This window comes from Salvelinus alpinus, chromosome 29, assembly GCF_045679555.1.
Source record: "Salvelinus alpinus chromosome 29, SLU_Salpinus.1, whole genome shotgun sequence".
NCBI classification, from domain to species: domain Eukaryota; kingdom Metazoa; phylum Chordata; class Actinopteri; order Salmoniformes; family Salmonidae; genus Salvelinus; species Salvelinus alpinus.
Window position 1 is genome coordinate 6,087,640 of NC_092114.1, and position 17,161 is coordinate 6,104,800.

The 17,161-nt window shown below is 41.3% G+C and overlaps 2 protein-coding genes across 9 annotated transcripts in view; one reads left to right on the plus strand and one right to left on the minus strand.

The window, feature by feature from the left end:
* Nucleotides 1-1,856: 1,856 nt before the first annotated feature.
* Nucleotides 1,857-5,425, minus strand: mrpl53 (mitochondrial ribosomal protein L53). Its single transcript, XM_071373721.1, has 3 exons — nt 5,049-5,425; nt 3,625-3,737; nt 1,857-2,054 (listed from the first exon to the last, which is right to left on the minus strand). The coding sequence occupies exons 1-3, from the start codon at nt 5,141-5,143 to the stop codon at nt 1,936-1,938; spliced, it is 327 nt and encodes a 108-aa protein (XP_071229822.1). The 5' UTR covers nt 5,144-5,425; the 3' UTR covers nt 1,857-1,935.
* Nucleotides 5,426-9,177: 3,752 nt separating this feature from the next.
* LOC139558594 (phosphoprotein associated with glycosphingolipid-enriched microdomains 1-like) overlaps nt 9,178-17,161 on the plus strand; it is a 105,132-nt gene continuing 97,148 nt past the window's right edge. Inside the window, exon 1 of one of the 8 annotated variants that reach the window (XM_071373811.1) lies at nt 9,178-9,320. The gene's annotated coding sequence lies outside the window, so the exon portion shown is untranslated. Of the gene's footprint in view, nt 9,325-9,344; nt 9,478-17,161 lie in introns of those variants that run through there. The other 7 variants (XM_071373816.1, XM_071373810.1, XM_071373815.1 and 4 more) reach the window with 7 other exon arrangements.

Here is a 17,161-nt window from a genome sequence, read left to right on the forward strand (position 1 = left end):
GGGATCTAGGCGACGCACGCATGCTAATACGGACCAATCACAGCCACGGACGTCACGGTATGTAGTTCCGCAATTTCCAGTGTAGGAATAATGGTTGGAATGGGTGAAAGGTTTTTGAGTGCCACATCTAGTGCTGTGCCAAATTACATTTAGCTTACTATGTAAGAGGCTATGGGTTTCACAATGTCCTTTCAAATGCTGAAAGAGTGTCTATTACTCTGCAAATAGTTCACTGATCACAGGTTTAAAATTATGACAGAGCTAGATAATGTAATCTAGTAGCATACATCTGAAGGGACAAAATGATCAAACTTGGTAGACAAAAAAAAATGAACACGCTTTCATGCTATCTAAACTAAATAACTTCAAAAAGTGAATGTACTCCCAATTAAACTGGACCATTCAGTAGAGACCAAAAGTATGTGGACAGCTGCTTGTCGAACATCTCATGGCAAAATCATGGGCATTAATATGGAGTTGGTCCGCCCTTTGCTGCTATAACAGCCTCCACTCTTCTGGGAAGGCTTTCCAGTAGATGTTGGAGCATTGGTGCGGTGACTTGCTTCCATTCAGCCACAAGAGCATTAGTGAGGTCGGGAACTAATGTTGGGTGATTAGGCCTGGCTCGTAGTCTGCATTCCAATTAATCCCAAAGGTGTTCAATGGGGTTGAGGTCAGGGCTCTGTGCGGGCCAGTCAAGTTCTTCCACACCAATCTTGACAATCCTTTTTTGTATGGAACGCGCTTTGCACACAGGGGAATTGTCATACTGAAACAGGAAAGGGCCTTCCCAAAACTGTTGCCACAAAGTTGGAAGCACAGAATCATCTAGAATGTCATTGTATGCTGTAGCATTAAGATTTCCCTTCACCGGGCAAAGGGCTTAGCTTGAACCATGAAAAACAGCCCAAGACCATTATTCCTCCTCCACCAAACTTTACAGTTTGCCCAATGCATTCGGGCAGGTAGCGTTCTCCTGTCATCCGTCAAACCCAGATTTGTCCGTTGGTGAAGCGTGATTCATCACTCCAGAGAACACGTTCCACTGCTCCAGAGTCCAATGGCGGGGCGCTTTTTTACACCAGTCCAGCTGACACTTGACATTTCGCATGGTGATCTTAGGCTTATGTGCGGCTGCTCGGCCATGGAAACCTATTTCATGAAGCTCCTGACGAACAGTTCTTGTGCTGACATTGCTTCCAAAGGCTGTTTGGAACTCGGTAGGGAGTGTTGCAATCGAGGACAGACTATTTTTTTCCCCTTCTGTAAACTTGTGTGGCTTTCCACTTTGTGGCTGAGCCATTGTGGCTCCTAGACATTTCCACTTCGCAATAACAGCACTGACAGTTGACCGGGGCAGCTCTAGCAGGGCAGACATTTGACATACTGACTTGTTGGAAAGATGGCATCTGATGACAGTGCCACGTTGAAAGTCATTGAGCTCTTCAGTACGGGCCAATGTTTGTCTATGGTGATTGCATGGCAGCGTGCTCCATTTTATACACCTGTCCGCAACGGGTAAGGCTGAAATAGCCAAATCCACTCATTTGAAGAAGTGTCCATGTAACAGTATAACTTTAGTCCGTCCCCTCGCCCCGACCCGGGCGCGAACCAGGGACCCTTCTGCACACATCAACAACAGTCACCCACGAAGCATCGTTACCCATCGCTCCACAAAAGCCGCGGCCCTTGCAGAGCAAGGGGAACCACTACTTCAAGGTCTCAGAGCAAGTGACGTCACCGATTGAAAGGCTATTAGCACGCACCACCGCTAACTAACTAGCCATTTCACATCCGTTACATCCACATACCTTTATTTATAGTGTATTTCTATAATTGACTGAAAAACAACAAAGAACATTTCAATAAAGTATTTTATCATAAACATTCACAAATATACATAGACACATACATAATACTGAGGGAGGGAGGGGACTACTTCTTGGCTGTAATTTTGCCCTGCGGGTCCTTGGCCATACATCGGGACTGCAGTGCAGTCAGCATCTCCTTGCTGGTCAGTCTCGCACCCTTCATCATTAGCCTCTCTCCATCCACTGTAGAGAAGGGGGAAAACACAGGTAAAAAAAGTTGCTTCGCAGAGGCAGTATAAAAGGTATGCAAAACAAAAAATTGGGAACTGTTACCTGGTACCAAATGGTGAAGACTAGGACCCTAAAGAACCCAACAGGCTAGATTACTACTATGTAATGATAATTATGATTTCATTGTGTAAAAACCTGGTCATTGCATCAAATTTCTTTAAGCTTTTACTACAATGGTCACCAACCCTGAGACTAGAGTGTTCCAGGGTGTGCAGAGCAGGCTATTTAATCCAGGCCAACAGCTGGAATCAGGTGAGTTAATGCTGGGCTGGCACAAAAGCCTGCATATATACATGCAGTTTGGACACACCTATTCATTCAAAGGTTTTTCTTTATTTGACTATTTTCTACATTATAGAATAATAGTGAATACATCAACACTATGAAATAACATGTGGAATCATGTAGTAATCATTTTCCAACATTTGTTTAACCCTTTTTTGGTCACTACATGATTCCATATGTGTTATTTCATAGTTTTGATGTCTTCCCTATTATTCTACAATGTAGAAAATAGTAAAAATAAAGAAAAACCCTGGAAAGAGTAGGTGTGTCCAAACTTTTGACGGGTTCTGTATATCTCCAGGACCAGGACTTGTGACAACTGCCTTAATACACCTAGCTTGAAATCCAGAACCTGTTTTGCTAACATTCCACTCCTTGTACCCTGTGTCATTTAGCCTTCCTTCCACTCCGTGTACCCTGTGTCATTTAGCCTTCCTTCCACTCCGTGTACCCTGTATCATTTAGCCTTCCTTCCACTCCGTGTACCCCGTGTCATTTAGCCTTCCTTCCACTCCGTGTACCCTGTGTCATTTAGCCTTCCTTCCACTCCGTGTACCCTGTGTCATTTAGCCTTCCTTCCACTCCGTGTACCCTGTGTCATTTAGCCTTCCTTCCACTCCGTGTACCCTGTGTCATTTAGCCTTCCTTCCACTCCGTGTACCCTGTGTCATTTAGCCTTCCTTCCACTCCTTGTACCCTGTGTCATTTAGCCTTCCTTCCACTCCGTGTACCCTGTGTCATTTAGCCTTCCTTCCACTCCGTGTACCCTGTGTCATTTAGCCTTCCTTCCACTCCGTGTACCCTGTGTCATTTAGCCTTCCTTCCACTCCGTGTACCCTGTGTCATTTAGCCTTCCTTCCACTCCGTGTACCCTGTGTCATTTAGCCTTCCTTCCACTCCGTGTACCCTGTGTCATTTAGCCTTCCTTCCACTCCGTGTACCCTGTGTCATTTAGCCTTCCTTCCACTCCGTGTACCCTGTGTCATTTAGCCTTCCTTCCACTCCTTGTACCCTGTGTCAATTAGCCTTCCTTCCACTCCGTGTACCATGTCTCATTTAGCCTTCCTTCCACTCCTTGTACCCTGTGTCATTTAGCCTTCCTTCCACTCCTTGTACCATGTGTCATTTAGCCTTCCTTCCACTCCTTGTCATGCTAAACAGACTGATACCCAGTCTATAACCTCCATAGGCCCATATGAAGTAAGTCTTAGGTAAAAGTCAGGTTTATTCTACTTACTGAATGTGATGTCCACCACTGGTTCAGACTGGTCGTGTTTTACTTCTGTCATCACCTCACAGTTCATATTGGTAGATCTGGCCTTCTCAGACCCAACCAGGACCAGGAACTCCCTGCAGGACACCAACATGGAACATCACATTAACAGGGGATGCATGTCTGTGTGGGTTGACCCCTCACCGGAATAAGATCTATAGATCAATTTCACACATTTAGAGGATCAAGCAATCTGTCAAATACCTACCAACCATCCCTTATTCCAGTGACTGTCAAATACATACCAACCATCCCTTATTTCAGTGACTCTGGTGATGTTTATAGACTATTTTATAGAATGAGCCTTGTGGCTACACAGGCTATGGAATAGGGTAGTTACAGGCCCCCTCTGCCCAGAGTGGGTGAACATGTGCATGGGTGATGAAATGTCACTTCCTTATGTCATAAAATACATTTTACCAAGACAAATATGATCATTCATGTTCTGAATTGTTCAGTGGGGTCATCCTCTAACATATCATGAACATTACATCCAAAAAGTCGGATTTCGTAACCTAATAAATCCGATAAAAAGCACCGAGCTCTGTTGACATAGCAGTGCAGGTTTCTCGTAACAATTGAGGATTTTACATTTTGTGGTAATGGTCTTCAAAGTTGTTTCTGCGGGTCACAAACATTTTAATTTGCTTGACAGGAGCTGAATGAAATGTAAAAGGCTTTGAAAATAAAAAAGCTTGCTATACGCTCAGTGCTCCGTTGACATTTCACAGAGATAATTCTGGCCATTGTATGAGGGTAAAAACTCCAATAACTTTTGAACGGATTATGATGGAGACATGAGGTTTAGACTTTTTAGAATTGTATCAATACAATTAACATAATACTTTCCCCATTGGACAAAATATGCGTTTTGATTGGCCACGCTACTAAACTGTGTAGATAGTTTGTAAATCTGGAATAAACAGTAATAAACACATTGCGTGATGCTTGCCACATATTACGTTTAGGCATACAGCCAGTTATATTCTTACATGAGCCTATGACGGTAATGGCAGTGAAGCGAGCACCTGAATGACAAACTCAATCTGCCAATCTGAACGGTTATTAGGCTAGGTAACGTTGCAGATTTAAAACAGCTAGCTAGAAACTAATAACCTTCATAAATATGTCTATATCAACAATAAGCAGTAATTTTGCGCAAGAATTACTGGTTGCACAGATGAGATAACATTCAACGATAGTGTGATTGTCTGTGTCCATCTGTGTGGAACAAGAGATGCATTATTTGTCCTACAGTACAGAGGGACCCGAATGCTGTTTCACATCATGACATGGTCAATTCCCTTTCATAGACTGAATAAAGCACAAGTTCACTAGAGAAATAGATATTTACGTGTCCTAGGTAGAAAAGTGACAGATATTCTTACCGTGTGGAACGAACATTGGCTTCAAACGGACAAAACTGAACAACAATGTTCTTGACCGTCTTTAGCACCACCGTTGTCTTGCTTGAAGCCGCCATGTTTTCGCAACGATGACCTTTCAACCCGGGCGCTGTTCAAGAACATCTCGAGCGCAGATTCGATAGAGTGAATACATTTTTTGATCTGTTCTCGTTGGTTTATTTACCACCCAGAGAACATCTACTTTACTTCGTTTCACCACCGGGGAATTAGTTCACTCGCGGGTACGGTTTCAGAACAGCCTATATGCTATGAGCATTTTTACAGATTTATATCTGCAAATTTAAATTTAACACTCGCACAAAAAATGTACACCACTAGAGGGGAGTAGTGGATAACACAAGTAAAATCTCGGTAAATTATCACTTTCACCCAATTCTCATTCCGCACAAAATGGTAATAATGGATTAAACACGACTAATAATACGAATTTACCATGATCATAATTTACTAATAACAATTTTGCACGGTGTGTGGCTCAATAGGTTTTATAGATAGGATAAGTAATGCTGTAATTCAATGCTAGCCTACTTTATAAAATGTACAAGTTTATGTAGGCTATATCAAATCATATTCACTTCGTCAAAAATAATATGAGATTAATAAAATGAATAGGTTATTATTGGATTCACAGAATTTCCGTTGGACATAATAAGTGAGACAAATCCATGTGTATCCTAAATGGTAAAAAAATATTTTTCATATTTTATGCTATTCACTTAATATTCAATAAACACTAGCGACTATTCCTGAATAACTTGACACAGCTGATTACTGTTTACTGAGATTAAATCGCTACTGACAACCTCTGCTAATCTACTGATTGATGATGTTTATGTCTAAAATTAAGTTAGGGTGGAGAGGACAGACCATCCGGGGCAATCTGTTATGCGTTGAGTCAATAGCAGAGGTAACACACACACACACACACACACACACACACACACACACACACACACACACACACACACACACACACACACACACACACACACACACACACACACACACACACACACACACACACACACACACACACACACACACACACACACACACACACACACACACACACACACACACACACACACACACACACACACACACACACACACACACACACACACACACACACACACACACACACACACACACACACACACACACACACACACACACACACACACACACACATACACACACACACACACACACACACACACACACACACACACACACACACACACACACACACGGCCATGCTATGAGTCTATATAGCAGAGGTGCCACTTTAAATAGACACCCAAACACACAGGTAACATAATCAAATGGACAAGTATCGTGGCGGTATATCACAAGCTGCAGTTGTTTCCTGATAGATCCAGATGGAAGGGGTCAACTGCACAAGACACAACGCAAAACACTTTTATTAGAATTCTACTGTGTCGGTGGTTTAGTCAGATGCCATTTGTGTTTGAGGCATATCATGGGGGGGGGGGGGGGGGGGTCTATGTGCGTCCGTGGGTATGTAGCTTACAAGGCTTTATCAATACAGGCATTTTCTGATTCCACCAGGAAAGTTGTCAAAAATGATTTTTACACAGAATCTAAAAGCAATGTGGCATTGGGTTATAATGAGAAGCAGTGGGTGAATGTGGCAGTATTTGTTAATCAGATCAATTTATGTCACACTTAATTTAAGGCCAGCCTTCCTGTGTAATGCACCAGGAAATATGGTAGATATGTTCGGCCACAGACTCTGTGTCCTCTCAGCCATAAACAATGTGTGTAGACAGTACAATGATAACAGCTGTGGTGGGTTGTGACTGTGACTGTGAGAAAGCCAGGGTTGTAACTTTCACTGGGGGTCTGTCCCCCCCCACATTCTGAAATTGCAATTTTGCCCCTCCCCCCCAGTTTTATAATTGAAATATGATACAAAACAACGAGGCAACGGTGTGCTTTAGGACCATGCGGACACCTCCGAGCGGTCGGGTAGGCAGTTTGGAGTGTTTATCCAACTTTTAAAACATTGTATATTACTCAACATACATCACCAAAATATTGTGCAAAAGAAAGTTTCCACGCTGCCACGCTTTTCTTTTGTGTTGTTGGAGGAAATAACAAGCTTTTATTTTTAGCCATACTGTATTCATCATGGGGGTAAATAGTGTTTAAAAATAACTATATCTGACATCCCCACACCCCCACCCTGGTCCTTCTCTGACATTAATGGCCATTTTTCAGTTAAGAAGCGGAATTAACAGGCTTTCTTTTTAGCTATACAGTATTCATCATTGTGATAAATAACCCAAGTGTTTTCTCTCTTCCCCAGTTCCCCACACCCTCCTCCGGTCCTAAACTTAGAACCTCTCATCATGTTCTGTTCAGTCAGAGGACCAAGTCATCAGCCTTGAGTTTCCTGAGTTGCCGCCAGCGACCAATGCCTTGTGATGATTTGACAGTAGGAGTGAAGAATGAACAGTCACAATCTATATATAACCATAAGGTTTGAGGCGAGCATTTCCTGGCTATATCAACCTCCCTCCTCCTCTTCTGCTAGCTTTTTTCCCCCTTTACTCTGACCATGACAATCAGCCCTACTGGGACCAGTGACAATACGCCTAATGTCCAAAATGAAGTAAGCAGGGAGGGGGGTGGCTCAAAGAAACAATGTAGAGGAATTGACCAGGAAGGGGTCGACTCCTAAGAATAAAGGTTAAATAACAGTAAGGGGTGTTTGTATTTTATTTTCCACTTGTTATGCGCACTATGAGTGGCTAAATATAAACCGTGACCATGCTGAATCGTTCTTTCAACCAGCCAGGCAGGAAGTCAGAGACAACTGTTATTGTCTTATTTCATTTATTAAGTAAGCAAAGGGCTCACTCCCAAAAGAGCCATTTGGGTTAGTTGAAGACAGACAGACTATTGTCTGTGTGTAAGCTCCTGTTGCTCTTAATACTCAACTATCAAGGTATCTTGCTGTGCAATAAAAGTAGTGTTCTATAATGGTGTAACTGAAATTATTGGTAAACAATTAAATGGCATCATAATAACATACAACATCTTAGATGTAGCCTAATTACATAGACTCTACATTAAACATCAAATACAATTTTAATACATTTTATACACGTGTAAAGCTTTGAGATAGAGTATTCAAAAATGTTCCATTGAAAAGGCTAGCGTAGCGCAATTTGTCATAAACCTCTCCACGTTCTGAGTGCAATTACGCACTACATGTCCCAGAGACCATACTTGTTTCACGTAGCGATGTACGATTGTGTTGTGAACAACATTAGCGTGAACAACAATAGTGGAATCGGTGGTTTGCCTTCAAAATACAAGTCCCGATTGAAACATGCAAACGGATGTAGTAGAATCATTCCACAATTTGACTAAATACTGCTAAACAAGGTTGGAATGCTGTTATATATATTAAACAAAAGACAAAAATTCGTTATTTTACACTAAAAAATTTAAACATCTGTTGAAAAAGCACTGTGGACGTATTCGACTTCAGAATTGCATTGGGGGCATACTTATATTGCAATGTACAGCCTTCCGTGAAATGGGGTATCAGCCTACTCAGTGACACCCACAGATTAAAATTCTAAAGAGTTTACACAAATATTAGCGTTGTAGCTCCTATTGTAGGACCATAACTGTGGGAAATCAGCTCACTATTCAGCGTATTGTGCGTATTGGATGTTCATTGCAATCTACAGCCTTCCCTATGGATCTTGGGTCCATGAAATGGGGTATCAGCCTACTCAGTATAATAAGAGGTACGATGCTAATATTTGTGTGTTAACTCTTTAGAATTGTAATCTGTGGGTGTCACTGAGTAGGCTGATACCCACTTTCATGGACTCAAGATCCATAGGTATTCTTTGTGTCAAATAAACGAATTATTGCATTTTGTTGAGTTTATATAACAAGTTACAAAATTGTTTAGCTTTATCTAGTCCAATTGTGGCATGATTTCACTATTGTTATCCCTTTCGATGGGGACTTTTATTTTAAAGGCGAACCGCCGAATCCACTATTGTTGCTCACGCTAATGTTGTTCACAACACACTGGTGCGATCTGTCACTCCTCCCCAACATTTTGCCGGAGAATAGGATGGGAGTAGGCTGGGTCTGGGTGCAGAGACAGAATTGCACCGTACTACGTCTGGGAATATTCGTGCACGGTGGAGAACGCGCCTCACAGCTCCTCTGCTTCGAATAGTAGGTTTGTATAGGGTTTACTAATACTTATCAGTTTTATGTTAATTCTTTAATAAATGCGGGGTTTTCTGAGGTGGTGGAGCCTCGTTTAACAAATCCAACGAGTTTCAATTCAACAGTAGCCTAACCGACTGCTATTCATGGTTAATCTTCTCCGGTAAGTGTTCTCCAGACTCCATCTACGAATGTAGAAAGTTGCGCCTTAATGTCAAACAGGTCCGTTTATTTCTAATGGCAGATGTGTGTGTTTGGTTTGCTATGGGCAAATTCCGAAACATAGATTTTTTATTTATTTATTCTGCTGCAGCACCGCCAGGCAAGGAATGTGGGCTTCGAACAGTCCCATTGAATGGACCAAGGATTTTGGGAATATTGATGATGGGGGAGATAGGGGATTTGGGCTGCAGGGAGGCTGATATTTGATGAAAGGCCTTTGCTGCTTGAACTAATTGGAGCGCCGAATCAAAGTTTCTGCTCAATGAGGCATTTTGATCAATGTTAAAGTTACAATTTTGGGCATCAATTCGAAGTTGAATGCAGTAGTCTACATCGTCTTTGCTGATCTGGGTTTGTCATTTTTTATTTATTTAACTAGGCAAGTCAGTTCAGAACAAATTCTTATTTTCAATGACGGCCTAGGAACAGTGAGTTATAAACTGCCTTGTTCAGGGGCAGAACGACAGATTTGTGCCTTGTCAGCTCGGGGATTCGAACTTGCAACCTTTCGGTTACTAGCCCAATGCTCTAACCACTAGGCTACCCTGCCGCCCCAAATTGTCATGAGTTCTCAGTTTTCGCTGAGAAGCAAATTAATTTGTCTCAATATATATTAAGGCTCCTTGTTATTTCTTTGTATGCTTTTCAAAAACCACATGTTTTATGGATAGGAAGACAGATTTGTCATACATGGAATTACTGTAAAGAAGTTTAGCTTTACACTTTGAAGACAAAATGTAGAGATTAGAGTGTGGGCCTCCATTATATAGAATTAGTCTGTCTATTATCTTCAAACCTGACCTCTTTAGTTTAGTCAATTAAATGAGTTTATAGTAAATTAAATAAAGTACTCGCTACTCAATCTTTATAATAGTGACATTCATCTGGTGTTGAGATGCACATGTACCTCCTGCATGGGCACAGAGATAAACTGGTCCTAGAGCCACTGGGCAAGACCAGCAGAAGGTTACAGTAGGCCTATTCTATTCTACAATAGCATCAGATAGCAACAGAAGCATATCAGAAGGGTGAGGTCAGATTGATGACTGGGCCAGTAGTCTCTGAGCCAAAGACGTCGTGTACCCTGTCATTAGACAGACAAACAGCATTGGCTTTATTGACAGCAACAGGTTTAGAGGTTTGTTCCCTACCACTGGCCTAGCAGGCTGGCACTTCCCTGGTGTCAAGAGAAACACCCGCCCTCGTTCTGTGTGTAAGTCTACTGTGTTTGTAGTCATTGTCTGTGTGTGTGTGTTGTGTTGTGTAGTCTGTGTACTGTAGTCTTGTCTACTGGAATTAGAAGAGGAACTCGTGGTTTAAACTTTCACAATTTTTCTGGACAGTTTGGCCGTATGCAGGGCAGACAAGACTACTACTGTAGCATAACAATCATCACATTGTTTTGACCACATGTTGGATCTGAGAATAAACTTCCTTCGGGGAGTCTGTTATTCTCTCGTGGACTATATCACACTGAGTTTATTGGACTATATCACACTGAGTTTATTGACCCGAGAGTAGTTAGTTAATCTGAACGTCTTGATATAGACGACCCACTGGGCAAAAACTGCTTGAATTAACATTGTTTCCACTTCAACCCCCCAGCAATCTATGTGATGACTTTGAATCAACATGGAAAACTGATTTTCAAAAAATGATATAGTGATTTTTTTGTTGAATTTCAAGTTGAATTCACGTACAGTTGGTTAACAACTCAACCAAATGTAAATCAAAACTAGACCTTGAACTGAAGTCTGTGCCCAATGGGATGCCTTTATGTCAGTCAAGTTGAAACTGGCTATTGGTTTAATTAGACACAGGTGCAATATGCAGAAGTCATTCCGCTACTTCCTAGTTGCTAGAATTCCAATAGTGTACCTAATTTCAGTTTGTGACAAAATAAGCAAAAAATAGTGTAGAGAATCATTGTACCAACTAAACCGATGTGAAATATAATTTCAATAACAAAAAATATTGTATTTTCAGCTGTTTGAAAAGCTGGTGTACAAAACCGAAAGTAATAGACGCAAAAACGAGCGCACATAGAAACAGATCTACCGCTTCTTAGACTGGCTTTCAATGAGAATGACAGATCTATAACTCACATTTCTATGTGAATTTGGTCGGGTAGACCCAAAAGTTAAATATTGCAGCATTAACTGCTGCGTTTGTTAATACCAGTTTATTACACCCTCAGGTCAAATATGTGGATTAATCAGCTCGACACTAATAATGTTTTTGTTGGACAAAATTGATTGAAGCAGACAATTGTGGATGCGGTACATGTCTGTGATATATTTATCCCCTGCATTAGTGGTGTATCATGTCCATATTTATAATTAGCTGTAGGGTACTGGCAGCTGTTGTGGAGAAGACTAGAAGTACACTTCAGCACACACCACTACATTCTCCTAACACACAATGTGAAGAAGAATTTGTTTTGTCGAGGTGAAAGCTTTTGTTCACACACCTTCTGAGTGACATGACCCCACTTAATTTGTGGGCAATTCCACGATAACATAATTGCAACGAGACTCCGATTTTTCACTTAAAATGTATGTCAAACAAAAACCTTAATTTCAAAGTTTAACAAACCATACAACTATGCACAAGGACTACTTTTAAGAATTTACATGCAACATTTTACAAAAACACATTTACTGGCAGAACTGTGCAGATGCAAAGTTTGGTAACAGAATTTCAGAAAGATCATGGTGATGTATCGTTAAAAGGTACACAAAGATATACATGGACTACCATTCCAAAGTTTGGGGTCACTTAGAAATGTCCTTGTTTTTTGAAAGAAAAGCAAATTATTTTGTCTATTAAAATAACATCAAATTGATCAGAAATACAGTGTAGACATTGTTAATGTTGTAAATTACTATTGTAGCTGGAAACGGCTGATTTTTAATTGAATATCTAGGCGTACAGCGGCCCATTATCAGCAATCATCTAGTAGAGCTCAGTAGAGTATAGTTCAGTTCAGTACAGTATAACTCAGTAGAGTATAGTTCAGTACAGTACAGTATAACTCAGTAGAGTGCAGTACAGTACAGTAGAGTATAGTTCAGTTCAGTACAGTTCAGTAGAGCTCAGTTGAGTATAGTTCAGTTCAGTACAGTATAACTCAGTAGAGTATAGTTCAGTACAGTACAGTATAACTCAGTAGAGTGCAGTACAGTACAGTAGAGTATAGTTCAGTTCAGTACAGTATAACTCAGTATAGTTCAGTACAGTATAACTCAGCAGAGTATAGTTCAGTACAGTACAGTAGAGCTTAGTAGAGTATAGTATAGTTCAGTAGAGTATAGTATAGTTCAGTACAGTAGAGTATAGTATAGTTCAGTAGAGTATAGTATAGTTCAGTACAGTACAGTAGAGCTCAGTAGAGTATAGTTCAGTACAGTAGAGTATAGTATAGTTCAGTACAGTAGAGCTTAGTAGAGTATAGTATAGTTCAGTAGAGTATAGTATAGTTCGGTACAGTAGAGCTCGGTAGAGTATAGTTCAGTACAGTACAGTAGAGTATAGTTCAGTACAGTAGAGTACATTATAGTGTACTCAACTCTAGTGTGCTCTACTGTGTACTGAACTCTACTGTACTGAACTGTATTGAACTATAATATAATTTTCTTTACTGTACTGAACTATACTCAACTTTTCTTTACTGTACTTTACTGAACTCTACTCTACTTTTCTTTACTGTGCTGTGCTGTACTCTACTGTACTGTACTCTACTGTACTGTACTGTACTCTACTGTACTGTACTGTACTGTGCTGTACTGTACTGTGCTGTGCTGTACTGTGCTGTACTGTGTTGTACTGTACTGTACTGTACTGTGCTGTGCTGTACTGTACTGTACTGTATTGTGCTGTACTGTACTGTGCTGTACTGTGCTGTGCTGTACTGTACTGTATTGTGCTGTACTGTACTGTGCTGTGCTGTGCTGTGCTGTGCTGTGCTGTACTGTGCTGTACTGTATTGTGCTGTACTGTACTGTACTGTGCTGTGCTGTACTGTATTGTGCTGTACTGTACTGTACTGTATTGTGCTGTACTGTGCTGTGCTGTATTGTACTGTACTGTACTGTACTGTGCTGTGCTGTACTGTATTGTGCTGTACTGTACTGTGCTGTACTGTGCTGTACTGTACTGTGCTGTACTCTACTGTGCTGTACTGTACTCTACTGTGCTGTCCTGTCCTGTGCTGTACTGTATTGTGCTGTACTGTACTGTACTGTACTGTGCTGTACTGTGCTGTACTGTACTGTATTGTGCTGTACTGTGCTGTGCTGTGCTGTATTGTACTGTACTGTATTGTGCTGTGCTGTACTGTAATGTGCTGTACTGTACTGTATTGTGCTGTACTGTACTGTACTGTACTGTGCTGTACTGTGCTGTACTGTACTGTGCTGTACTCTACTGTGCTGTGCTGTACTGTATTGTGCTGTACTGTACTGTACTGTACTGTGCTGTACTGTGCTGTACTGTACTGTATTGTGCTGTACTGTACTGTATTGTACTGTACTGTGCTGTGCTGTGCTGTACTGTACTGTGCTGTGCTGTACTGTACTGTGCTGTACTGTATTGTGCTGTGCTGTGCTGTACTGTACTGTATTGTGCTGTGCTGTGCTGTGCTGTGCTGTATTGTACTGTACTGTGCTGTACTGTACTGTATTGTGCTGTACTGTACTGTATTGTTCTGTACTGTACTGTGCTGTACTGTACTGTGCTGTACTGTACTCTACTGTGCTGTACTCTACTGTGCTGTGCTGTGCTGTACTGTGCTGTACTGTGCTGTACTGTATTGTGCTGTACTGTGCTGTACTCTACTGTACTGTACTGTACTGTGCTCTACTGTACTGTACTGTACTCTACTGTGCTGTGCTGTACTGTACTCTACTGTACTGTACTGTACTCTACTGTACTCTACTGTACTGTACTGTACTCTACTGTACTGTGCTGTACTGTACTGTACTGTACTGTACTGTACTGTACTGTGCTGTACTGTGCTGTGCTGTGCTGTGCTGTACTGTACAGTACTGTGCTGTACTGTGCTGTGCTGTACTGTACTGCGCTGTGCTGTGCTGTGCTGTGCTGTGCTGTACTGTACTGTACTGTACTCTACTGTACTGTGCTGTACTGTACAGTACTGTGCTGTGCTGTGCTGTACTGTACTGTACTGTACTATGCTGTGCTGTGCTGTGCTGTACTGTACTGTGCTGTACTGTGCTGTACTGTGCTGTACTGTACAGTACTGTGCTGTGCTGTGCTGTGCTGTATTGTACTGTGCTGTGCTGTACTGTACTGTGCTGTGCTGTGCTGTGCTGTACTGTACAGTACTGTGCTGTGCTGTGCTGTGCTGTATTGTACTGTGCTGTGCTGTACTGTACTGTGCTGTGCTGGGCTGTACTATACTGTACTGTACTCTACTGTGCTGTGCTGTGCTGTACTGTACTGTACTGTACTCTACTGTGCTGTGCTGTGCTGTGCTGTACTGTGCTGTGCTGTGCTGTGCTGTGCTGTATTGTACTGTGCTGTGCTGTGCTGTACTCTACTGTGCTGTGCTGTGCTGTGCTGTACTGTACTGTACTCTACTGTGCTGTGCTGTGCTGTGCTGTACTGTACTGTGCTGTGCTGTATTGTACTGTACTGTACTCTACTGTGCTGTGCTGTACTGTACTGTACTGTACTCTACTGTGCTGTGCTGTGCTGTGCTGTACTGTACTGTGCTGTACTGTACTCTACTGTGCTGTGCTGTGCTGTACTGTACTGTACTCTACTGTACTGTGCTGTGCTGTGCTGTGCTGTATTGTACTGTGCTGTGCTGTACTCTACTGTGCTGTGCTGTGCTGTACTGTACTGTACTCTACTGTGCTGTGCTGTGCTGTGCTGTACTGTACTGTACTCTACTGTGCTGTGCTGTGCTGTACTGTACTCTACTGTACTGTACTGTACTGTCCAAACTTGTGAACCCAACTGTGGTTTGTGACTACTATAATTTCCCATTGTAGCCAATTCAATTGCAGAAATTTTGTTACCGATTTTTCTGATATTCCGTTACCGATTTGGTAATCACCTAATAATTTAAATAATATCAGTAAAAACACTATAATTAATTTATAGGTCTACCGTTATTTGTTACTTTTATGAACTTTCATTATCCTCTGTTCTCATTGGGGAGAGAAACTAGAACATCCCTAAGATATCTGGCTTTTTGGTAATGTTTCTTAAAAAAAACATCAACGAAATATAACTGTTGATATTAGTCTTTACTTCTACATTGTTTTGATCTATTTCTAATACAGTAAGACTTTTTCTAGTAGATGTTGTGTAAGACCCCTTTTCCATCTGTTTGACCAGAAATCAAAGCCTGATGTTGAAGGATGGAAAATGTTTGAAAAATGTATATATGCCTTAATTGATAAAAAAAAAAAATATATATATATATATATATATATACTTTTAACTTTCCTTTGACATGCTCCTATGAACTTCCCATGTTGGTGCTCTTGAGTCCTTTTACATGTAAAAGTGTTTCTACAGCTGGGAGAAGGAACAATGTGTGAAGGTGTCTTCACTGCACCAACTGGGTCTCTCAACCCTGATGACTCAGACACCTAGACCTTAGTGATGCTGTAAACTGATACCATCATTTCATACAATACTGTATGATTTAAAGTTGCAATATGTCACTTTTTTGGCAGAGCAATTTCCTCAAATAGTCCTTTCAGATCTAGGCTAGTATATATCGGTGGCTAGAATCCACTTCAGAATCTTGAGACGCGTTTGTTTCCATCACTGGGCATGTAAACAGTGAGGTGTCTGGTTCTACACTGAGGCAATTACTCCAATATGCTCCATTTGACAACTTTACCATTGAACTGGTTCACCTCGGGCTGAGAGTTAAATCCTGTGTGTATGCGTGTGTTTGCATGTCCTTGTGTCTCTGTGCATGCTTGCATGTGTCTGCGAGTGTGTTTATATGAGATTATGATTTTAACCTCACAGGCTCAATAAAGTAGTTTAGGAAACAGGAAGTACTCTTGAGCCACCTCAGAGCCGTTTCTCTCCCTGAGTCACGCTGTCAGCAAGCCTCTGCCAGAAGGTGTTTTGGCAACTGTGGTTATAGTTAAAAGGCTTGGCTGGCTCTAAAACTTCTTACGTATTCTAATTTCCTGGCATCAAAAGCCTCTATCTTCAGAGAACTTCCATTCCTTTCCCTCATGCAAGCCTAAATTATTGAAGGAGCAGAGATACATTTTTTCTTCAGTTTAGGCTACAAAACCATTTCCAATATTCATCATTTCCCAAATAGCAATGGAATTCACAATTGACTCACCAGTAACTGTAAATGCTTGCTTATTCTAGTTTAATACGATCCATGTGTTTCACGTTAAATGCTTATAAACCTCTTGAAGATGGCAGAAAGAGGGAGGGGGTGGGGGGGGGGGGGGCGAAGCAAAGGACAGACTTAATAAGAGGGATGTAAAAAATATATACACACTATATTCACAGAGAGAAGAAAGAAAGAGGGAGATATTAAATGTTAATCATAAAATGAAGGTATTGATCTCTGTTCGTAGGACCATTGTTGGTGCTATTTTTTATTTTATTTTTTT